The sequence below is a fragment of the Bos taurus genome, chromosome 1, assembly GCF_002263795.3.
Source record: "Bos taurus isolate L1 Dominette 01449 registration number 42190680 breed Hereford chromosome 1, ARS-UCD2.0, whole genome shotgun sequence".
Lineage (NCBI taxonomy): Eukaryota > Metazoa > Chordata > Mammalia > Artiodactyla > Bovidae > Bos > Bos taurus.
The window spans coordinates 74061009-74087200 of NC_037328.1; the positions used below are offsets into that span (position 1 = coordinate 74061009).

A 26192-nucleotide genomic window follows, 5' to 3' on the forward strand; every position below is an offset into this window, starting at 1 on the left:
TTTCTCTCTGCAATCCTGTATTATTTCCTTAGAGTATATTTTTGAGTGTGGAATTACTGATTCAAGGGATAGAAACATCTTTATAATTCTTAATACAATTTATCACCTTGCTTTCTCTAAAGAATTATTCAATTTATAAGGTTATTGGAAGTATGTAGCTGTAGTGATTTCACTGAATTCTTGATAGCATTGTGAGTTACTTTTTTAATAAAAAAATTGTTGTATAGAAAAGACCTAATGGAAAACCAGAATTATGATTATCAATGCCATTGCTGTATGTAAGTAAACAGAAAAAAGTTATATTGTCTACAAATGTGCTCATTTCAGCTAAAAGCTGGACTAAAATTCCAAACTAGTCTGCTTCTATTTTGCGTACTCTTGGGCTTTGGAAATAGACCCTGTAAATAGCTTTGTAAAAGAATGAATATTGGGCCTGGTGGTCCAGTGGTTGAAAATCCACCTTGCAATGCAGGGGACAGTAGGTCAATCTCTGGTTTGAGAAGATCCCACATGCCGTGGGGCAACTAAGCCCATGTGCCACAACTCCTTGAAGCCCACACACCTACAGCCTGGGCTCTGCAATAAGAGAAGCTAATGCAAAGAGAAGCCTGCACACCAAAACTGAAGAGTAGCCCTGCTCTCTGCAACTAGAGAAAGTCACTTGCAGCAACGAAGACTCAGTACAGCCCAAACTAAAAATAAATAAATAACTTAAAAAAATGTAAAGCTAAAGCTATTCCATTTTTTAAAATGTAAAAGAATGCATATTTATGACATAATATGTGCACTGGCACATACTTTTTATTTGAGTCTAATAAACCTAATGTAACTGACAAATAAAACCAAAGCAGGTTTACAGAATCAGAGGAAAGATAGGAGAGAGAAAGGAGCTCTAACTGAAAATATGCTTAAAGCAGAGTGAACACGTGTTTCTAAGATACATGTAAAGCTTATCATGAATAATTTCCAAATAGTTGCATCATGAAACTTAATGGATAATTTTTCCCCAAGTAGGTGATCCTATTGAGGAGTAGTGGAAAGAAACTTTTAACCTTGTAATTACTTTGCAGAACACTTAAGGTGGCATTATCTCATTTGAGTCTAAGTGCCCTGTAAGGTATATATTTCTAATTGTTTTTGTAGAAGAGTAAATTGGGATTCCCTAGAAATGATATTATTTACCTAAGTTTACATAGTTGGAAACCAACAGAGTGGTGACTCTAACTTACGTCTTTGCTTCTTAAACCTGGGATCTTTTCAATATGTTTAAGGGTTACTTTCATCAACTTTTATTGAAATCTTGATCTACCAGAGTTCTTTATTAGAAGATATTAATTAAAATGATTATTTTGAAGATGTAAACTTTCCCAAAGAATTAAGCCAAAAGATTTATTATAAGCATGATGGCTCAGGCGGTTAAGTGTCTGCCTACAATGAAGGAGACCTGGGTTCAATCCCTGGGTTGGAAAGATCTCCTGGAGGAGGAAATGGCAACCCACTCCACTATTCTTGCCTGGAAAATCCCATGAACGGAGGGGCCTGGTTGGTTACAGTCCATGGGGTCGCAAAGAGTTGGACTTGACTGAGTGACTTCACTTTCACTTTCTTTCACTTTCAAACTGTCCTAAGGACTTCTCTGGTGGTCCAGCAGTTAAGAATCTGTCTGCCAATGTAGCGGTTCAATCCCTGGTCAGGGAAGATTCCATGTACTGCAGGGCAACTAAGCCTGCAGACACATCTACCAAAGCCCACGTGTCCCAGAGGCTGTGCTGCACAGCAAGAGAAGCCAATGGGGTAAGAAGTCCATGCACCACAACTAGAGAAAGCCCACATGCAGCAAAAAGACTCAGCACTGTCAAAAATAAATAAAATTTAAAAAGTAAACTGGCATAAAATTCAGGAGATTCCATCACTGAAAGTGCTGTAGAAAAACCCATTTTCTTGACATTGCATTCCTGTGATCTGGACCCCGGATTCCAGCCACAGAAAACACACCCACGCATACAATAATAGCAGAAAGTAAAATAATGGTAGAGTAACAATGTCACTCATAATCAGGAGCCCTTTGGCTTTTTTAAATACACTAACTATCTAGTTTTTTGAAATTTAGAAAACAATACTGTGAAATTTCATGGTAGGAGGTGGAAACTAGAAATTAGCTTTAATTAAGCAATTGCCAACATCCGCCGGATCGTGGAAAAAGCAAGAGAGTTCCAGAAAAACATCTATTTCTGCTTTATTGACTATGCCAAAGCCTTTGACTGTGTGGATCACAATAAACTGTGGAAAATTCTGAAAGAGATGGGACCACCTGATCTGCCTCTTGGGAAATTTGTATGCAGGTCAGGAAGCAACAGTTAGAACTGGACATGGAACAACAGACTGGTTCCAAATAGGAAAAGGAGTATGTCAAGGCTGTATATTGTCACCCTGTTTATTTAACTTCTATGCAGAGTACATCATGAGAAACGCTGGACTGGAAGAAACACAAGCTGGAATCAAGATTGCCTGGAGAAATATCAGTAACCTCAGATATGCAGATGACACCACCCTTACGGCAGAAAGTGAAGAGGAACTCAAAAGCCTCTTGATGAAAGTGAAAGTGGAGAGTGAAAAAGTTGGCTTAAAGCTCAACATTCAGAAAACGAAGATCATGGCATCCGGTCCCATCACTTCATGGGAAATAGATGGGGAAACAGTGTCAGACTTTATTTTTCTGGGCTCCAAAATCACTGCAGATGGTGACTGCAGCCATGAAATTAAAAGACGCTTACTCCTTGGAAGGAAGGTTACGACCAACCTAGATAGCATATTGAAAAGCAGAGACATTACTTTGCCAACAAAGGTCTGTCTAGTCAAGGCTATGGTTTTTCCTGTGGTCATGTATGGATGTGAGAGTTGGACTGTGAAGAAGGCTGAGCGCTGAAGAATTGACGCTTTTGAGCTGTGGTGTTCAAAAGACTCTTGAGAGTCCCTTGGACTGCAAGGAGATCCAACCAGTCCATTCTGAAGGAGATCAGCCCTGGGATTTCTTTGGAAGGAATGATGCTAAAGCTGAAACTCCAGTACTTTGGCCACCTCATGCCAAGAGTTGACTCATTGGAAAAGACTGTGATGCTGGGAGGGATAGGGGGCAGGAGGAGAAGGGGACGACAGAGGATGAGATGGCTGGATGGCATCACTGACTCGATGGACATGAGTCTGGGTGAACTCCGGGAGTTGGTAATGGACAGGGAGGCCTGGCGTGCTGCGATTCATGGGGTCGCAAAGAGTCGGACACGACTGAGCAACTGATCTGATCTGAAGCAAATGTATTGTTTTTGGCTATTTATGTTCCCCTAAAACTACATCTCAAGTCTTTACACAATTCATGACAAGTGTTAACTAATCAATTATTAAAAACAGAAATATTTCAGCATGTTACTCTCAGGATAAATACCTATAAGCTGTCTGTTGAAAATCTTTCACATGTACAAATAATCTCTTAATTTATATCACCCTACTGTTTTACAAAGCAGTACATTTATGCACACTTTCATTCCTAAAACAAGATATGAATCCTATTGGTCATAATTTATCATCTTCTTCCAATAAGTTCATATTAATAATTTTTAAAAAGCCTTTTATCTAAAGGAAGTAAATCTGATCTAAAACATAGGTATTTTATATTAATAAATCTGAGGTGACTCATGAATATTTAGAACCAAATAAGTCCACCTGTTCTTTGCTCCTAACATTTGAGTTCCGTGTGCCAGGATAGCAACATGAGTCCTTCCTTCTTTTTCTTTTTTTATTGTGTCAGCTGACAGCTGTAAGCAATGGATCTGATCCAACCAACGAAAACTAGATTGCTCTCCCAACCCAACCTGCACCTAAAGTTTGTGTGTCCTGGAACAAAATGTGATTTTATATGGGGAAAAAATAGAGTGATTTTTTTATTTACTCTCCAGGAGGTGTTTGGTTACCAGACCCAGAAGCTACGCAGAGTTCTCTTCCTTGTGACATCCGTGCTGACCTGTGGGGTCCTTCCCCTGTTATTCTACTGGAAGCCCCAGTGGAGGGTATGGGCCTACTGTATCCCATGCTCCCTGCAAGAAGCAGACACTGTTTTGCTAAGGACAACGGTGCGTGCCCTTCTGTGTTGCATCGAGTGCACAAGCTGTGATGATCAGCATTCCAGAGCAGATCCTCCTCTGTTTAAGAGTTTCCCTGCCCCCAGATACAATATGGCAGAACTATCTCTGCCATCTATATTTTGATCCAGGAATGTAGGACTTTTCCTCCACATCTGCCTGGAGAAATTTCTATCATGTCAGGCTAATTGTAAGTGCTCTTAGCCATAACATGAACAATGGCTGTCAGTGTTATAACTCTTAAACATATACAAGGGAATTACTGTTCAGTTTTTCAAAAACATGTGTTTTGAGGGATATTATACATTTTAAACACCTAGATGTCATTGTAGGATAGCTGGAGACTATTTCCTGATATGAACTTTCTTGCAAAGTGTATCTTTTTCTTTTTTCCCTAGCACAGTGGTCCTCAAATTTTAGTGCAATTCAGAATTACCTGGAGGACTCTTTAAAACATGGACTGTTTTAATATCTGACCCAGCAAGTTTGGGGTGAGACTAAGACTCTTACATGTCTAGCAGGTTACAAGGTAATGCAAATGCTTTTATCAGTAGCCCAAACTTTGGCAACCACTGGTCTAGGACTTGGCAGGTATTTGGTTGACTGAGTGCTTTATGGAATAACACTTCAGAATTTCATGGGCTGAATTGTCTTCTCTAGGATGAATTTCAAAGATATATGAGGAAGAAGGTAATCTGTCTCTACTTATCTACATTGAAGATTCCTATAAGCAAGAACACAGAAGAACCCCTAGTGGCTGACTGCCACTCAGTCATAAACAAAGCTGTATTGAAGCCAGAATTAAAAGTAAGTGATTTGACTTTAAGAGTACAATGTTACAGCATGTTTTCTTTGCAAGAGAACACTGTATTTATTGGATGAAAGTTCTGAAAATCACACTGCTGGGCTGGAAATTATAGCTCTATGTCAAGAAAAGTGAGAGTTGTTTGAGGACCTGGACTAACCAACCCTCACCTTCCTTGATGGGCTTTACTTTGTGAATGACATCTGTTCTATCAGGGCTTCTCTGGTAGCTGAGTTGATAAAAAATCCGCCTGCAATGTGGAAGACCTGGGTTTGATCCCTGAGTTGGGAAGTTCACAAACAGACACAACTGAGCGGTTTTACTTTCTTTTCACTTTTCTTTTCTATCACATTTGTACTTGCAGTTCCGATGTATCCAAGTACAGAAAATCAGGTATGTTTGGAACAACTTGGAGAAGAAGTTTCAGAAAGTTGGGTAAGTCTGACTTTTTTCCTCAGCATTCATCAGAATATAAGGGAAGAACCCTGATTTGTTGAGTACCATGAACTGAAGTACGGTTCTTGTCCTGACCACATCCTAGGTTGCTGGAAGATAGCAACAGCTGCTATGACATCCATCACACGTTTGGACTGGGTCTTACCACTGAAGAACAAGAGATCAGGTAGGGTTTGGGGTACTCCAGAGAAAATTTTGCTAGCATAAATGGAAATGCTGCATGGCTTAGGATGAGTGAATTGTTGGCATAAGGCTACATCAACTTCACATAACCCCAGTTCATTGACTGGCATCAGAGTGTTCTAAATTATTCTCATCGTAGGCACACTTATTAAAAAGGGAAGACTAAAAGAACAATGCAATCAAATAACATTTGATCTTTTCTCTCAGGATTACAGAACAGTATTCTCTGTGTTGTCTCTTTTCTTTCCTCAAAAACACTTGAGTCATTTCATAAACATCAGCATCTTAATCTTCCAGGTCCTCTGAGAGACAGAAAGACAATACAATGATTGCATTTTACTAGGAGAACTTGCGCTGGAGATGAGGATTTTGTTTGCTCAGTTAATTATGTCATTCACTACTATTATTTACAGAATCTAGAACAGTGCCTGATTCATGGTAGAAGCTCAATAGACTTGTGTGGAAGGAATGAATAAATAAATGCATTCATTGATCTGTGAACTAAACTCCTCTAATATGCCAGGCATTTTGCAAGGCACTAGGGATCTAAGGATAAATAAGACTTAGTCATGGTCCAAGAGACATCAACTGACTGGTGGGAAAGAGAGACAAAGAGTAGAGGTACAGTTATGAGAATGAGATCTATAAAGGCGCATAGGTTAGGAAATGATAGGATAATAGTACAGGAAATGCTTAGGCTTCTCATCAACTCACAGTGACCTAGAGTCCCTGCTTCACTCATCTGTAATTTAAAACGGTGAATCCTGGTGACTCTGAAAGAACACCATTGCAAGTTTTCCCAAGAATCTTAATAATCCCCTATAGTTCTTGCCCAGTTTTAGGGATGAGAAGAAGAATTTGCCTGATCTTCTTCACACTTGGTCAGAAACACAAATTCTCAAGTGAAGGAGAAATTCAGTCCTTAAAATATAGGTTCTTGGGTTCTTCTCCATAATTCTGATTTAGTAAGTAGAAGCTAGGGTGGTGGTGAGAGAAAAACAAGATTTTTAGCAAGCATCTCCATGATTTGTATTTGCACCAAGCCTGTGAGTGATTGATCTAGTATTGTTTTCAAGTTTTCCCTCTGTTTGAACGCTATGAAAAATGAACTGGGCATCTAGATTCTGACAATATTCCAAAATGGCTTAGAAACAGGGTACATTATATAAGATTTCAGATACAATGCTTTAATACTGAAGTACAAAAAGTTTGCAAAGTCATTAAAAACACATTGCTTTCCTAGCACTAAGCACAAGACATTTAAAGGACTGATCTATTTAGGAAATCTAGTTGATGAATATAGATATACTCTGCCTAAGAAACGTTTCCCCAGATTTTCCATCCTTGTAGCTACCTCACGTTTATTTATCAGGTGCCAAGCTTTAATAAACATCATACATAATTAAATTTAAATTTGGTCCACACAATAAAGAACTTAACAATCTAATAAGCAAGATAAAGTATATGGTTTCCCAAATATGAAGAATAGAGGAGATAATCTACTTAGAAATATATAGTCATATTTTATTTTGTGAGTTTTTCCATTTGGAGAGTAAAGAGAGAAAGTAAAATATGGAGCATTCCTCACCCATCCATAAATTTCCCCTTTTATTTTTTTAATGTAAGACTAAACACTTTTTCCAAAAATTAAATATGATGGATTGGTTGGTTGAGTGATAGCTTAACAGTTACCTCAATGAATTTGAGCTTGCTTGCATGAGAAGCAAGGACCCAATATAAGAAATAAAGAAAGAGGGATACACAAAAATTTCTGTCATGAAAAATCATCAAAAAATACAACCTCTTTCACTCTTCCTAGCAACCAGGAAAAGAGAGAAAATGCAAAGATGAACATAGTTCTCACTTTTCAGTAGCAAAAAGCAAATGAAGACATCAGGAGTGACACATTTACCCTGGAGAGAAACTATCAGAGGTTTCTCTGAGTCTCTTACATAATAGGTGGATCCTTTACCACCTGAGCCACCAGGGAAGCCATCAAGAGGAAAGCAGGAAAATTATTCGAGAAGGTTCCCTGTTCTCACCTTCACTCATCCAGGAACTGAACACAACTTGCCATCTTAGTGACTGTCCTAGACAGGTATACAGACACTTGGAGTAATTCTCTTACCTCATGGACACAGGTGAAAAAACACACCTACCTCATCCCCCATCCATCCAAGCTGTCTTCGTATTAGAACAGTTTTTTTTCAGTTGAGTGACACTTTATCTCCTCACTCAGCCCTCCCTGTCCCTGCCTCCTCTGTTTAGCCTCCTGAAAACATAAGAACTTTCCGACAGAAGAGATCCAGGTGCCTCCTAACTGGGGGTTAGCTCCAGACCAATCACCTTGTTGGTATCCCAGAACTCTGGAAGGAAAAAAACAAAAAAGCTTTGATGGATAGGCTTTACCAATTTCTATAATAGGGATACCCCAACCATGGCTGATTCCAGTGTGACATCACTGAATGTGGAGCTGTGGAGTGGCATTCACAAGTGGCTTGGTGATTCTGTAGGACCAAACTTAATTCTCAACACTTGTTACACCACTGAGAAAAAAGCCATGCTTGTTAGTACCAGAGGAAAGAAATCTGAGTGGGCAGCAGCAAAAGGATGGGTTTGCCTTCAGTGCTCAGCTCCAAGCTGATAGAAGCTTTTCCCAGAGAATAGAGAGAAAAAAAATAAGCAAGGGGAAGGCAGGGGAGAGAGAGATCTGGGCTGCTATGAAATCTGACCTTTTTACTCCTCAGGTCTTGTGGGAAGCCAAAGTCATAAAAGAAATCATAGCTATATACCACGACCTTTCATCTCTTGGAAATTTCCATCTTTAGAAATACAACTCAAGTGTAGACACTTGTCTATCAGATCAGTCTTTGGAAAAGAACAAGGAAGAATTGGTCAGAGTGGAGGAGACAGGCTTCACTCATTGTTCTGGAAGCCAATAAGATTGTCTCAGATCTTAGCATTAGATTAGAAGTCAATAACATTCTTAAAAATATAACCCGTGTTTCTATGGTTCTGGGTCCACTGAAAGTATAAAGTCACTTAACTCCAATGCTTTGATTCAGAGCAAAGCATTATGAAAGCACAAGTAAGCCTAAGACCCGAGTCTCCCTGGTGAGATGGCCCCTGGGATTTCTCCACCCCCACCTCCATTTAGATGCCCTCATGGTCCTCTGTGTTCTGGATCTGCATGCCTGGGAATGCTCTGTGCACGTCCCCACAAAAGCTGATGAGCAGCACCTCAATTAGCTCACATACAGGGCATGAAACTCTGCAAGAACTTGATTTTCCCTGAGGTTATCTGGAAACGTGCTTTAGGAAATGGAAGAAAGGAACAGGTCACAGATGAAGACTAGTGTGAAAAAAATAAAATGACTTTTGTCATTTGTAAAATGAATGTTCTCTGTATAAATTATAAAGTATAGAAGCAGGCTATGGACTGCTAAAATAGGGAATTTCTTCCCCTGAAAGCAATTTCTCAAAACATGCTAATCTTACTTTTATTATTATTTTAAAATGGGAGGGCTCAAAGACTAACATGCCTGTTATACTCTATGACATACCCAAATGCCAGCAATTGGATGCCATTTCTCTGCATCTGTGAATTTCTCAGGTCTCCTTTTCTTCTCAGGTCTCCATTAGGAGAGCGAGGGATTAACTAGCAGAATCACCTGGGAACTTTTATTCAAACACTAATAAAGCTGCTCCCTAAAATCCCAAATTTCATGGAAATGGGTCATGCCAGAATCCCCTGGCTTAGTATTAACTCTTTGGAAAACCTCAGACCTCCCTCCCTGCCAAGGACGCTATTGATGGCTTATCAGAATGGAAGCAGTGTGATTATATGAAGTTTGAAAATGCTCACCAGTGATGCTGACATGGTCCTCCTGCCTCTTTGAGGACTCTCAGCCTAGTCTTCACCATCCAGAGCCTAAAGGGCCCAGCAGACAACATATTCTCAACATAATTGTTATTTGGTGAATAAATTGACAAATGAATGAATGAACAAATAATCATATTGAAAAGAGATATAGACCATTGCCAAAGAAAATATTCCTAGTCATTCATGCTTGATTTTTAAGAAATAAATAACTTTCAGCACATTTACTAATATCTCATGGTTGCAAGAAATCTCAGTGCTTCTTCAAGCATAACCCATAGCCAGTGCAGAAATGCCTTCGTAACTTCCCTGTTAAGAAACCCTTCAATCTCTTTTGAAGAGAGATCTTCTACATCCAAAGTAATTATTCCCCTAATGAATGGTTCTGAATATTAGGCAAGTCTACTTAATTTCATTTAAACTACTGGGTTTCGTGAGGCCACCTGGAATTGTTCTAGGGCTTCCTTTCCCCGCCAGCTCATCAGATGTTTAAAGTCAGGGAATGTCATCTCCTTTGTTCCTTGGAACTTTGCTAATGTGACCCAGCTCAAACCTCGTATTTCTTCTTCTGGTTTTCAACCAATGGTCAATATCCCTGAAAATTCTATGTGGTTCACGCTAAGATTGAGATGAGTACATGATCTCTAACCACACAATACTTTTTGGCAAGAGAGAGTGGAAAAGGTGAAACATCAAGGGGCATGCCAGTTTGTGATTCAAACATGGTTGTTGTCTGACAACATAAACGTTGAGAATCATGTTTTATTTGGCAGACATTCTGAGGACTTTAAGCCAGTGAGACAGGACTCTCAGATCACTCTGAGGGACTGCTTCAAAGAGGCAAGGGGGTTGAGGAGCCAGGGCATATAGGGATTTTTGCAATAAAGACCAGGCAGTCGGAATTTCAGATTACTGTTAATTGAGGAAAACCGGAGGTCTCAAGTTTAAGAATGTAGCGCTTTTCTATGTATGGGAAGATGCAAGAATCTGGGCTCACTGAAATGATTGCTTCAGTATGAACATCAGCTACCTGGAGCTAGTATCCTGTGTTTTACCATCCCGTGTCTCCTCAGCGTGCACCATTGGAGGCTGCAGCGGTTGTCGGCTGACAAGGTGTGCTAAGTCATTTCAGTTGTGTGCGACTCTCTGCGACTCTCTGGACTGTAGCCCTCTAGATGGTGGGCATCCAGTTTCTATCCTGAGTTCCCTCAGGATGAAACTTCAAGGCGGCTGTGGCAAGGTGATGGTCAAATAGCTACAACGTCTTTTATTTACTGACATGACAGGCAATATTTTTTATTCACGTTTTCCAGATGTCCCCTAAAGAGGATCATCACAGGCCAGTATGAACCTACTGGATCTCAGTTCTCATAAGGGCTGGGCACCTCTCCCTTAATGGTAACATTAGAAACCGTCTCACCCAACAAAGAAAAAGGTCATAGGGCACTTGGCTTGCTTCTTTCTAAACTGACTTCCACAGCCTGTGTGCTGTTCTCTAAACTGGGTTTACAGTCTTGTTAGGGGAGACAGTATTCTAGTCATGGTTCATGAAGGTCCTCATTAATTAATTCCAATATTTAGGGAACATTCTTTGTGACAGACACTGTGCCCCTAGATGTCAGAAAAATAGAGCTGAGAAAGCTTCCTCTCTGCCATTAAAGAGAACCTAGGAAATTCAAGGTAAAAGACATGTAACTATATGTTACAATTCAAAGAGGTTACTAAGAAATGAAGGGGACTAAGAAATTGGGGACAAGAAAAAGAATTAATTAATACAGGAATGGAGACTCTGTCAAATATAGGTGTTACTTATTAAGGACTTGTCATGTTCTAGGTGGGTTTTCCAGGTGGTGTGGTGGTGAAGAATCCACCCACCAATGTAGGAGATGCAAGAGACACAGGTTTGATCCCTGGGTGGGGAAGATCCCCTGGAGGAAGAAATTGCAACCCAATCCAGTATTCTTTGCCTGGACAATTCCATGGACAGAGGAGCCTGGCAGGCTATAGTCCATGGGGTAGCAAAGAGTCAAACACGACTGAGCATGGCACTGTTTTAGGCACTTGTGTTAAATGCTTATTTATTTATATCTTTTGCTACTAATAGCAATTTTATTAGGCAGGTATTAGCAACCCATTTTCTAGGTAAGAGAACCAAGGCTCACACTTCACGCATCCATTCACTCATTTAACAAATCATTCCTCAGTACATTCTATGAATTAGGCCCTGCTTTAGGCATTCAGAATATACCAGTGACCTCTAGATGCTTATATAATAGTGGAAGATAGTCTGTTGTTTGCATGCCGATTAACATGCAAAAGATAGGGTATAACTTCAGATTATCAAACAGTCTATAAAGAAAAATGAGTTAGGTTAAGGAGATAAAGATGATCTGATTTGGTGGTCAGGGTAGCTATTTTAAATCGAATTGGAGAAAAGCCTCCAATAAGAAGATGCCATTTAAACAGAGGCCTGAATAAAATGAGGGCATGAGCCATGCAAAGATGTGGGGGAAACTGGTTCCAGGTAGAAGGAGCAACAAGTACATAGGCTTAGCATTACCCAAGTCTGTTGAATCTCAAATTTCTTAATCCTGAAACCACAGAATACATTTCAGAGCTTGGTGGAGTTCAACCTCCTTATGTCTTGGCTCAGAAAGAATTCAGTGAGAGGCGAGGTGATAGATAAGCGTGAGTTATTAGTATAGGACACTTGTGAAGGCTACAGGTGGACAGGCCAGAGGACTCTACAGAAGAACTTAGTGGGCTACATTTTTTATAATCAAAGGGAAAGTGGGGAGGGGGAGAAGACTACCTTCTTCCTTATCCTTGAGTAGACATCAGGCTTCCATCATCAGCTTCTCCTCTAAATCAGGTGGGGGAGTCTTCTTGTCCCTCCACAGTCAAACCCAGATGGTCATGGAGCTATTCAAATCAGTAGAAAGGTGGTGGTGGTGGTGGTTTAGTCTCTAAGTTGTGTCCTACTCTTGCGGCCCCATGGACTGTAGCCTGCCAGGCTCCTCTGTCCATGGGATTCTCCAGGCAAGAATACTGGAGTGGGTTGCCATTTCCTTCTCCAAGGGATCTTCCCAACCCAGGAATCAAACCCAGGTCTCCTGCACTGCAGGCAGATGCTTTACCAACTGAGCCATGAGGGAAGCCTAGAAAAGTGCTAACATATGCTAAAATATGGTAAATTATCTCAGGTTTCAGTGTAAAGATGTTCTTGTACTTTAGAATGTCATTTCCTCATATATATATATGGGATCATTAACTTACTTACCTCAACCAGCAAGATGCAGGTGCCATTGACTTGTATAGTTTTGTTATTAAGCAAGCCTGCTATATTTACAATGTCTAGATTGTTTTCTCAAGTGATATTAACTTACAGTTGTCTCCTAAAGCCCCCTAAATTTCCCTCTCTATCTATAATCCTCTAGTGGGATTTCTAAACTAACTGTTTGGTTATCCTACTCTTTCTGTATCACCACCAAGCTCTATTCAGATTTAGCTCTCAAAGGCTAAGCAGACCTTAACAAAGTGAAGGATGTGGGGAGGGTATTCCAAGGAGAGAGAGAGGAAAACCAAGTTTAGGATTCTGAGAAGTTCTGAATACTTGCCAACAACAGGTTATTTTGATGGCTTTTGGAAAAGGATTTTAACCACTAAAGTGGCTTGAGTTATGGTCCTTTCTCAATGTGAGACTTAGGGACTTCTGAAGTCCCTTACAGTAGTACATGCTATTTGACTTCACTGTTTCTCAACACCTCTGAACCATGGTGTTTTCACACAGGGAGTCAGAAGACCTTGGTTTGAGTCCTTGCAATCCCTTGCAAGTGATAATTGCATTTGGACTAGCATGCACATTACCAACCTATTCTAAAAAACGTAAGATTGAACAAGTAGACAAAGAGGATGAAGTTATTGAAAAGAAGGCCAAAAAGGCCAAGGTTAAAATTAAAGTTGAAGAAGAAGTAGTAGAAGATGTAGAAGACACAGAAGAAGAAGGAGTACAAGTTGTAGAAGAACAGGAAACATCTGTGAAGAAGAAGAAGAAAAAGGACAAGAAGGAACATGTTAAGGAAGAACCACTTTCTGAAGAAGAGCCATGCACCAGCACAGCAGTTGCTAGTCCAGAGAAAAAGAAGAAAAAGAAAAAAAAGAAAGTTAATGAGGACTAATGGAAGGAACCATTCTTTCAAAGAGTTCATAATTGAATCACCTGGATACATCATGCTTATGATTCAGTCAGAAATATACCCAAGATACTCTGTAAAATAATTGATGGGAGGTTGGATGAGAAAGAAAGATTAATCGTTAATAGCATTTCATACCTATTTGTGTCTTGACATACTTCAACTATGTTAATTTTATTATGTCATCATTTCTTAGGATATTTGTTATACAAATAAAAATATTTTCTTCGTAAAAAAAAAAAAAAAATTGCATTTGGACTAGCATGGCTTAGAAGTCAGACAACCATGGACTCAGCTCTCTGTCATAGACCAAAGGTCCATCAGGCAGATTTTCACATCCATCTTTACTGAGGGAGAGAGTAAAGTGGAGTCAAAGAGACCATGGTGGGAAGCCTGGCTCTGCTGCTTTCTCACTCTGAGACTCTGGGAAAGTTACTTAGTTTCTCTGAACTTCAGTTTTCTTTATAATAATGATGGTAATGTAAAATCTCACAGGGAAAATGTATATGAATGGTTAAATGCAGTTTCTGACACTGTCATCTCTGCTTAAAAGTTACATTGTCATGATTAATATTAGGTATGTGCATCTTTGTCAAAATATCCACATTGAAGAGTTCTTTCCATTGGCAAAGTGAGAATATCAGTTCTTTCTTTTGTTTTTAAAATTGTGTTTAATTTAACTTTTATTTTATATTGGAGTGCAGTTGATTTACAATGTTATGTTAGTTTCAGGTATTTACAGCAAATTGATTCAGTTATATATGTACATATATTCATTCTTTTTCAGATTCTTTTCCCAGATAGGTTATTACAGAATATTAGTAGAGCTTTCGGTGCTACATAGTAGGTCCTTGTTGATTTCTTATTTTATATATTTTATATATAGTAATATGTTTATGTTAATCCCAATCTCCTAATTTATCCCCCCTTAGGGCTTCTTATTGTAATGTACATGTGTGTGGATTTACAAAGTGTTAGCCATGAAAGCCATATACCATCTTCCAGTTCATTGGTTCATTCCTTCATGTAGTCATTGAGTTCAAAAACTAAAGACCTGTCTAGGTGCTAGAGATACCAAGGTAAGACAGATATGATCTCCAACATCAAGGGCAATCTAGAATTCCTGGGAATTCTAGGAACACTGTCATATCTGTTTCTTTTTAGCTGCTCTTAGAATATAATCAATTAAAGAAAAAAGAGCTCAAAATGCCTTTCTAATTTCATTTTGATTCATGAATTATACTGTACTTCAGGTATGTTTAACAGAAAAACAACTTGTCCACCATGTGCTTTCATTTACAAATATAGTAGTATTTTGAGATTGGCATATTAATTTTTAACTGAAAGCACAAAGTCCCTTGAGGGTAGAGAAGGGACTTCTGCTTAGTGTCGCCTGTACTCATTTATTGATAAGCATGTTGCTGCTGATGCTGCTGCTAAGTCTCTTCAGTCTCTTCCGACTCTGTGCGACCCCATAGACGGCAGCCCACCAGGCTTCCCCGTCCCTGGGATTCTCCAGGCAAGAACACTGGAGTGGGTTGCCACTTCCTTCTCCAATGCATGAAAGTGAAAAGTCAAAGTCAAGTCGTTTGGTTGTGTCCGACTCCTAGCGACCTCATGGACTGCAGCCCACCAGGCTCCTCCGTCCATGGGATTCTCCAGGCAAGAGTACTGGAGTTGGGGTGCCATTGCCTTCTCCGATAAGCATGTTGGTGTGACACTAATAGATGATCAATCTCCTACAGAAGATTAGTATGCGGGCCAAATGCCATTGAGGTTGAAATCCAACCCATATGGAAGCTGCTTGTTAAACAGGTAACTGTTTTCATTTGTTTTTAAAAATAAAATACTGTTTTTTCCTTTTGCATTTCTAGCACTCAGGGATATCTTAAAAACATGGATACTTTGACAAGGACAAAAATCTGTATTTTGTGCAACTTTCTTTGGTTATTCCCATTGACTTTAGTTTCTACTTTTCCTGTCTATTAAGGCTTTCTTTTTTATTATTATTTCAACAAATATATATTTTTCATTCCAGGATTTATAACTGGTCCTTTTCAATAATCACTTGTTCTAAATTCAAATCTGCTTTAAAAAATTCCTTCCCAGTGTGAGGGACAGATTTTCATTTCATAATCTCCTCTTTGTTTTCTTCATTTTTTTGATGATGGCTGTAGTGGGGAGGGGGAAGGATTGTTATCATTTCATGATCTCTTTGAGGATTTAAAAAGTATTATTTGATCTTTTTTTGTATTATTCTATCACTCTATTATATCCATTCTCTTGATAGTGACTTCTTCCTTTTTTAGTGTTTCTGTTTGTTTTAGGATGTTTTCTCTGTATGCTGTGGAGTTTATCTATTTATTTTAGTAGGCTCAGCTTGGGTGGGACCTTCCTTCCTCCGTGCATCCCTCACTCTGTGCTCACTTTCCTTCTTTGGGTCGTACTGGTCACCACGGGTCCCAGGTTCAGAACTGGAGCCTGTATTGAAGGTATGTGCTCTGTCCATCATGGATCTGTTGGATGCAGGCCCTGACTCAGCTTGGTGCTTGGCCAAAGTCACAGCTGAACCACAAACTTGTCTCTCCTATTCCACCCTCTGCTGCTGGTGAACCCTGGCTGCTTGTGACTTTTCTCAGCCTCTGCTCTGGGGCAGGACAAGTCCAGGGGCTATTGCTGTTATCTTTAGCAAGCCTGGTTATGTCGCCTGCCATTTGTGGGATACTTATTCCCCATAAAATTGAGCTCCTAGCCATTGATCTCCTGTCTTTGTGTAAAACCTAACAGACTGATCAACCTGTCTCTGCTCAGTGCTACATGTTTCCAGTCTATTTCTAATCCACAAAGATGGCCATTTTGGTTTTTACATGGCCATTTTTTAAAAATAATTTTTTATTAGACTTTTTTGTTTAGAACAGTCTTCGGCCCACAGAAAAATTGATCAGAAGGTACTGAGGTTTCCTCTGTAACCCATGCCTCCACATAAGCACAATCTCTCCTATTATTAAAAAGCAGATTGCTTTTAAAACTTCTTATTCAAGTACATTTTCAAATTACCAAAGACTCTTTCAAATGTCTATTTAGTCTACTTTGAAAAGAGTGCTAATATTTCCTGACACTTGCTTATTAGGTCTTTAGTAGAAAAAATAACAAGAAAATCTATGTCTTTACATTTGATTTCAAAAGAATATTGAATAAGAGAACTAAATTAATTAGAATGGTTTTGTTTCTTCTACAAGAAGTATTTCACCAATTTTCTACTGAGTTTATACAAACTCAAAATCATATTACTAGAAATGCATAATTTATAATTAAAGCATTTCATGCCAAACAGACAGAAGAGCTATAATTTGTAAGAAAAGCATGTTGCAATGGAAATAATAAAAAAGTTAAGGAACACAAGCTTTCTTAACTGATGAAATACGGCCAAGGGTTTCAGAAACTTTTAAGTTATATCCTATTAACTTATGAACCAGATGTCGGTTTATTTTTAGGATTAAGGTAGAAATTTATTTAATATATTAGAAAATTATAGAAGATAGAGGTAAGAAAGAACAGCACTGATTTTAAGTAATGTTTCATCTAATTCATAATAATTATAAAGAGCACTTTACCAAGAAAAAGAAAAATCTTTGCCCTGATCAGAAGGGGTGCTTAATTCAAGCTAAGTGTGTAGGTCATGTGACCTTCTCTAGCTCCCTGGGGTTTGCCTTCTCTGCTATTATTATTAATAGTAAAGTCAGCAGGACTTAAATGGGGACAATTGAGGGAAGAAAAAAGCCCAAGATAGTATTAAGAGACCAAAAATACCTGCTTGGAACTGGTGATACATTCTGCACATAATTCTCACTGCAACTTTGAATAAGACTTTTCTCTTTGCTGAGTAAGACTATCCCTCCTTGTTTAAGAGAAGGTCCATGCTCTCAGAGGATCTTGCTAAGACCTGTGACATGAGAGTATTATTTTTAAATGAATTATTTGGATAAAAGTGAAATCCTTCATTTTCATTGCACAACTTGACTACATCAAGCATGTGATTACATGAAAAAGAAACTTGCAATACACTGTTCAAAATTAAAGTTTGTTCTTAAAAGAGTCTGAATCATGTTTCTCCTCCAATGTGGGTACATCTGTTTTAAAAGGTAAACTATTAGATTTTGTTATTGGTCAAATATTTTTGAAAGTTCAAAATAAATAAGAAGGATCAATTTGTGAGCATGGTTCTGAACGCCTAAAATAAATTCGCTTCTACCATATCACATTCTATAAGCTTGACATCGCCTCTACTGAAATTAATGGAGCTCTAAGTGAATTCTATTGTTGTATGTTGCAAAAAGGAAAGAAAAAAATCCTATAAAGAAATGACATCATCTAGACTGCCACTAAGGTCCATGCAGGTGACCCAGAATCTCTTTTCGTACCTGCAGGTTTTAAATCCATTCTACGTGTTTCAAGCCTTTACCCTCACTTTGTGGCTGTCTCAAGGTTACATCGAATACTCAGTGGCCATCATCATCTTGTCTGTTCTCTCCATTGTCTTAAGTGTGTATGATTTGCGACAGGTAAGAACAGAAATCATAGTTGGATTCTATTTAGCTCAGGCTGCACGAGAAGCCAAACATGCGGTTCCACTGAGAGCAAAGAGTTGCTTCGTTAAACATAAGTCATAACAAAGCAAAAAGCAAGGGCTTACTAAACCTTGGATCTGAGAAGGAGGGTTTCAGGAATGTCAGATAGATTTAAACATCTTTGCAAACTCTGATTATTGACTGAAGGCTGCATTGAGTAACTATGTTTAGAAGGGCTCTGAGGCTGTGTCTGAGTCTGATAGAAAAATGATGGATTAATGATGACAGTATAGTACCTTTCTGTCATCTTCCATCATTGTTCATCTTATAGCCAATTAAAATCTTCCTTTTAAAGAAAATCAATCTTATAAATGATATAATAGCGTATTCTGAAGTGGATGGCTTCCCTGGTGGTTCAGACGGTAAAGAATTCATCTGGAGTGAATTGAGACTTGGGTTCAATAGCTGGGTCAAGAAGACGCCCTGGAGAAGGGAATGGCTATCCACTCCAGTATTCTTGCCTGTAGAATTCCAAGGACAGAAGAGCCTGGTGGGCTACAGTCCCTGGGATCGCAAAGAGTCAGACAAGGCCGAGTGACTAATGCTTTCTGAAGTGGAATCTAGCTGAATATTACTTATAAATCCACAGCCCCTCTAAGTCTCTGTTCCCCACTACACCTTTCTAGAAAATGTTCTGCTACTTTGCTCAAGATTCATCAGGCTAAATTATGAGGCAATTTCTAAGTGTGTCTCAATGTATTTGTTGTATATTTTTGGAAACTTGATCGTGAAATTGACTTTTTAGACAGGGGAAACAGTGATACTTGTATCTGTCAACTGTCGAACTTTTAAAATCACCTGGTCTCAAACTTCATCCGTCATCTGGAAAAGAGGAAGCTAAGATACAGGGGGTTGGTTCGTGTCACAAAGTGATTTTGTGACAGAATCAGGGCTTCTGGTTCCCTATAAATGAAATTCTATTACATGTGTGGTATTTCTTTAGCAGAAGATCCTTTCCAAAGTAGCACATTGCTGGGGAAGAAAAGTCAGACCTACGAGTGAGAGGAGAGATGCCTTCTAGCTGTCAGGAGTCTGGGCACATGTCAGTAAAGCAGACCTGGAGGCTTTAAACAAGTCCAATCGAAAGACATTTTTATTCATACTCTGTTTCAATCACTCAGCAAATATGAGGTCTAAGCTTGGTTTTCTATCAGGTTTTGGATTCTACAAATTTTGAGTTATGAAGTGTTTGATGAGAAATGAAAGAAAGGCAATATATTTAAAGAGTTAGAAAGCAGGACTTAAAAATGAAAAGTTAAATGAATGGAGACACTTTGAGCTAGAGAGTGAAGACTAGAGGGCTTTCTTTAGTTTATGGTTTTTTGTTTGTTTTTGCTATTTTAAAAATGAGTGGCCTAGTGTGTTTCTTCATGAACTAATTTAGAATCACAAAAGCCACACAAATATTAATAATGACCAGTAAGTAACCTGCCTTTCATGGTGACAATTTCTTTGTGTCTGGCTGCCAAGTCTAGGGGAAGAGTGACTGTCCTTCTGGTGAACTCTCAGCATGTGAACAAAAGTAGGAAAATAGACACCAGGACAATAAACGATCTGCCAGATTCTGTTCAGCCACAGTAGGACACAAATTATAGTTGTTTTACTTTTGTCATTTGATAGAGGCGTGTGATGTGAAGCCCCAAATCAAATTTCTAGCTCCTGGGTTTTGAGAAATCTTTGTTTTAATAGAATGGATAATTTGATACCTGCAAGCCACTCATGTGCTTTCTGGCTGATGTCAAACATCAGTGAATGCAGTTCCTCTTCCATGTGCTTCCTTCTGTTGGGAAGACACATACTCAACATATACCTGAGTATATCATCACTGACCATCTCAGGGTTCTAGGAAAAATACAGAAAGATCTGAGGACTTTGGCAGGGAGATCTTTTCAAGTTAAAATCTTCCGTCCCCATACATACTAATCCTATATGTATTACTTGACACAATTTGTTACTGGACACTTTAGTAGTCAGTCTGCTTTTCTGTGAGATGTGTGTGTGAGTGTGTGTGTGTGTTCACTGTTATAGTTCAGTTCTGTTCAGTTGCTAAGTCATATCCAACTCTTTGTGACCCCATGGAGTGCAGCACACAGGCTTCCCTATCCATCACCAACTCCTGGAACTTGCTCAAACCTATGTCCATCAAGTCAGTGATCATGTATATAGTAGAGAAAATTAAATGAAACAATGCATTTGAAATGCATGTGTTCCTAGTCCATAGCAGGCACTCATCAAATGTTACTTTTTGTTACCACTGATATAGTTGTTACGGTTTGTACCCTTATTCTTGGAGTGGAGAAGCTAGACTATGGAAAGATGGGAGGCAGCCTAGAGAGGGAAGACAGGAGTTCTAACTTGAACAAGGAAAACCCCGGGATGAGCTTCTACCCACTACTGATTCATCCACTGTGACTCTGGGAACTCTTTCTCCTCTCTGGACTCACTTTCCTCAGCTGTAGATAGTGGAGGTTAAACTGTTTTTTTTAGGTCCCACCTTTTTAGGATTCTATCATTTTGCCAGGGCTACCAGCAAGGCACGAACAAGAGCCCTTGAAAACTTTAAACATTAATTAAGAAATTGGCTGGCCACGGGGAATGTAGGGGCATGTGCTGTAGACTGGAGTAAATTTCTATAGGACCCTATTAGTTTTAGACTGATTAATCACATAAACTACTCTGTCAGGAGTGGACAAATAATAGAAGACCATTTTAATTCCCTTCATCACAAAAGGAGTATAATTATAAATACACACCAGTAGCTCATGGCAGATAGATGGGGCAACAATGGAAACAGTGGCAGACTTTATTTTCTTGGGGTCCAAAATTACTGCAGATGGTGACTGCAGCCATGAAATTAAAAGACACTCCTCGGAAGGAAAGTTATGACCAACCTAGACATATTTAATATCTGCATATTAAAAAGCAGAGATATTACTTTGCCAACAAAGGTCCATCTAGTTAAAGCTTTGGTTTTTCCAGTCGTCATGTACGGATGTGAGAGTTTGGACTACAAAGAAAGCTGAGTGCTGAAGAATTGATGCTTTTGAACTGTGGTGTTGGAGAAGACTCTTGCGAGTCCCTTGGACTGTAAGGAGATCCAACTAGTCCATCCTAAAGGAAATCAATCTTGAATATTCATTGGAAGGACTGATGCTGAAGCTGAAATTCCAATACTTTGGCCACCTGATGCAAAGAACTGATTGATTTGAAAAGACTCTGATGCTGGGAAAGATTGAAGGCAGGAGGAGAAGGGGACGACAGAGGATGAGATGGTTGGATGGCATCACTGACTTGATGGACATAACTTTGAGGAAACTCTGGGAGTTGCTGATGGACAGGGAAGCCTGGCGTGCTGCAGTCCACGGGGTTGCAAAGAGTCGGACACAACTGAGCAACTGAAATGAATTGAACTGAGCTCATGGAACCCAAGGACGTAAAGCGTAGATGGACTTCACCAGGGGGCTGAGCTGAGGAACCTGGGTTCCTCCTCCCAGCCTCCTATTCTATGGCAAATATGCAATGAAGCAAACATATTTTGGAGAAAATGCTGCACCCTCACTCCTTTTTTTCTGAAAACTAGGTGTACCTAGAGCTCTGGAAGCCCACAGATGGTTTGTTCCATGTGGCTTTCTCCCTCCACTGGCACAACTAGTTGGAAAGGGGGCATCTGATCTGGTGGAAGCTGACTGGAATCCTTCTGCCTGGAATCCTGGAATAAAAGCTTGAAGCTGCTGGCCATATTCTGTTAGGAAAGTGATCTATGATGTATAGTTAGGAGCAGGGTGGCAACCCTCTATCCCTGCATATGGACAAGCAGAGAAACACACACACACACGCACACACACACACACACTTCCTCAGAAAAAGTAGGGAAAAGAGTGAACAAAATACACAGTGAGACATAGAGGTAAGCAATAATCAGTCCAACAGAGAGAGTAACCTGTTTCTCACAGCGTTTCCCTGCACCTAGTCTGGAAACTCCCTTGGGAGACTTGGCTGTGCTTCCCACCTTAGGTTCATAGGACATTTCTGCATCTTCATAAACTCTCAACTTCTGCTGAAACCAGCCTGACAAGTTTCTGTTCAGTTCAGTTCAGTCGCTTGACTTTCTCTAGTTGCTGCGAACAGGGGCTACTCTTCCTTGCAATGCATGGACTTCTCAATCTTCTCCTGTTGCAGAGCAAAAGCTGTAGGCACTTGGACTCAGTAGTTGTGGCATATGGATTTAGTTCCTCGAAGGCATGTGAAATCTTTCTGGACCAGGGATTGAACTGATGTCCCCTGCATTGGCAAGCAGATTCTTATCCACTATACCACCAGAGAAGTTCCTTGATGAATTTCTTAATTTGTTTTTAATCAAAACAGAATTGTCCTATATGAATTAAACTGGAACTGGCGTTTTTCACTTTACAATTTATACAATGGCCATCCACTATAACAAATAATTTTAAATTATGTCTAAAAATAATGATGTGATATTCCATGGCCTACCATCATTTATTCAACTGTTTTCCTCTTTATGGAAAATAAGGGGTTTCTTCTCTACAACACATATATTGAATTAAAACTAACTACAACATCCACTGGATCATAGAAAAAGCAAGAGAGTTCCAGAAAAACATCTATTTCTGCTTTATTGCCTATGCCAAAGCCTTTGACTGTGTGGATCACAATAAACTGTGGAAAATTCTGAAAGAGATGGGAATACTAGCCCACCTGACCTGCCTCTTGAGAAACCTATATGCAGGTCAGGAAGCAACAGTTAGAACTGGACATGGAACACCATACTGGTTCCAAATAGGAAAAGGAGTATGTCAAAGCTGTATATCGTTGAAGATATACAACAAGGAAGAGTTGACTCATTGGAAAAGACTCTGATGCTGGGAGGGATAGGGGGCAGGAGCAGAAGGGGACGACAGAGGATGAGATGGCTGGATGGCATCACTGACTCTATGGACGTGAGTCTGAGTGAACTCTGGGAGTTGGTGATGGACAGGGAGGCCTGGCGTGCTGCGATTCATGGGGTCGCGGAGAGTCGGACACGAATGAGTGACTGAACAATATAGTGTATCCTTACATATTAGTGTTTGTGTCTCTTTTTTCAGCAAAACAAGATATGTATATTTTGGACGTTAATAAATACTGTAGTATTATTTTTCCTAAATGGAATAATTCAGTCTCTTACTGGCAACATATGAGAATATCTATTTTCCCAGATCCTGACCAGCATTAGGTGTTATACCTTGGTATTTAAAATTTTCCATCTAATACATTTTTGAAAATTCTGTCTCATTGATGTTTTAATTTACACTTCCCTGATTACTACTGAGATTAGACACACTTTCCTTTGTGTAAAAGAGATTTGCACTTTTATTTACTGTCTTTTTTATATCCATTATATATGTGAAAAAGTTCTGTTTTTTAAATCTTCTTTATCTTGACCTTGACTTTTGCTAGATTTAAAAAATATGTCTATTTAAATATGTTTCCTTTTCTTTATGGTTTCTGGGTTTTTGTCTTAAAAGTCTCCTCTTTTTTTTGTTATAAAGCTCTCCTTTTCCAAAATTAGGTATTTTAATTTTTTCTATTTGTCATTTTCTTAATATTTACTTTAAAATTATTCATAGAATTTAAACATTCAGATCCTACAACTTAAAAATCCCTGAATGCCTCCCTTTACTCCAAACAGTAGCATGGGAATTTCAGACTTGATGGCAATTTTGCAAAAGGCTTCTTTGAAATGAGGACACTAAACCCATTAGCAGTTAGCATTTTTTAATAAAAGCTTATCTGACCCAACCTGCAAGGCCTCTTGTAACACTATACAAAAAGGGCCAGTTTCCTGCAACTATCTCTTTGTAGTTTAAATCACAAGTCCTCAGCAATTAATAATAATTAATTGCTATATTATTAATTAAATAGTCCTCAGCTAATCCATTTAGTGCTTTACAATTTGCAGTGGAATTTGATATTTATAATGAAGGTGCTTGTATGAGGTTTGGCAAACTGTGAAATGATACACAAATTACAGGGAGGGATAGGAGCAATCAGGGAGGTAAAGTGATTTAATCACATTCACCCAAGGAAGGGTGGCTATAGACCTTCATCCCAGGTTTCCTGACTCTGAGTCACTTTCCCCTTGAGCAAAATCTCCAGGTAACTTGTGAGTTTCCTGTGGCAGTAAATGATAATTTTGATAATTTATAACAAAGAGCAGATTTGGGCAGGAGAGCTGGGAAAAAGGGAAGAAAAATCATCTACTTACTGCCATTTCTAAATTATGCTAAACAAATACATGCTTTTGAAAACTGCAAAGGAGAAGAATGTTGTCAGAAGTGGAATAAGATATCCCCCTGCACCCACTCTAGCCACTGACAATGTCGCACAGAGAGAGGTTACCTTGCCTAGGCCAAGAAACGCCCTAGTGCAACATGGTCCCTTTGTACCACTTTTGACGCAGATATGAGCACAAACCTTGGCATCCATTTGCATTTCCATTGAACTGTACTGCACGCTCCACTGCTGGCTCCACGGTGGCCGCTGTCAATAGCATGGACATAGCTGGCCCATAGTTCTCTGCCTCAATCAGGACTGAGCTGGGCTCAAGAGACACCTGAGTTACTGCCCTCATTATTCATCTCTGGAGGAAATCCAGCCACCACAAACACAAGGACACATAGCAACAGACGCCGAATAATAACAATATGCAAATTCATTTTGGAAGGGAATCCTGGTCTCACTGAACAGGAACTGGAGAAACCAGAGGGGACCTAATGAAAATCAGGCAGTGAGCTTGGAAATCATGGCAAGCATCACAGTGCTGGCTTTCTCCTAGCTGGTTGGTTGTCATAGAAACCCGTTTGTGTAGTGTTTCTGAGTACATTAGCTCAAAGAGGATGCTTATATTATTTTACTGCAGAATGTTGGGCGAAGTAGAATTATTCAGCTGAGTTAAATAAATATTTGCTAAGGGCCTACTATGTGAAGGCCACAGGGGATACATAGATGAATATGTAGTCCCATCTTTGAACCTCCTGACTTGGAGTAGAGAACTGACAAGAAAACAGATAGCTCTAGTGGAATGGGATCTATGCACTAACACAGGAGGAAACACAGAGAGTGGGACAATTAATTCTTCCTGCGAGTGTTAAGGACTTATGGATTGGAGATATTTCAACAGGGCTTTATGTATAGGAATAGAAAGAGTTGGCTAGTAGAAAATGGGGGTGAACATCCTAGGGAATAGCTCAAGCAAAGACAGGAAAGCTTGGCAGGTTATGCAAGATGCTGAGTTTGATAAACAAATTCAGCTTTATGCCTTCATAAGTTTGCAGAATTATAGTCAAGTATTATTGACCCAGGCTTCACCACTTCCAAATGTGTTACCATCCTCTTAAGCAAAGTTGAAATTGACATTAACTAAAGGAGTTTGCTATGCAAGAAAACAAAGGAATTTGTAAGGAAGGATGTTTCTCTTCTCTTTAGGACAAAAGCTGCTTTCAAGCACTTTCAGAGACCATTTTCACCCACAGAAAAGGCTTTAGTCAGACGAACCTTTTTGTTGTTGCTGGTTTTCATACTTAATAAGTCAGTGATTATGGGCAAGTTACTTTAACATTTTTAAGCCCCTGTTTTTTGTTTTATTGTTTTTGTTTTTAGTTATATGTACACTGGAAGTAATAGCATTTTCATCATAGGATTATTTTGAGGATTAAAAAAAATCAAGCAACATATTCCAAGTACCTAAAATAACACCTGGCACTTGGTGATTGAATAAAGTTTTAAACTATTTAAAAACAATAATTTGAGTCATTTGCTATGCTGTGAATATTTCTCCTATGAAGCCTTGGAAATCTGAATGAATCTTTGATATGCAAAATAAATCAGTATCATGTTTTTGTAGAGCTTGAAGGG

At 39.2% G+C, this 26192-nt stretch overlaps 1 protein-coding gene across 1 annotated transcript in view; it reads left to right on the forward strand.

The window, feature by feature from the left end:
* The window catches only part of ATP13A5 (ATPase 13A5), a 116551-nt gene that overhangs the window by 17782 nt on the left and 72577 nt on the right, over nucleotides 1–26192 (forward strand). Inside the window, exons 2-7 of the mRNA XM_010801266.4 lie at nucleotides 3951–4124; nucleotides 4794–4940; nucleotides 5303–5373; nucleotides 5480–5560; nucleotides 15396–15465; nucleotides 18078–18212. Of these exons, the coding sequence (XP_010799568.1) occupies nucleotides 3951–4124; nucleotides 4794–4940; nucleotides 5303–5373; nucleotides 5480–5560; nucleotides 15396–15465; nucleotides 18078–18212 (678 nt within the window). The remainder of the gene's footprint in view (nucleotides 1–3950; nucleotides 4125–4793; nucleotides 4941–5302; nucleotides 5374–5479; nucleotides 5561–15395; nucleotides 15466–18077; nucleotides 18213–26192) is intronic.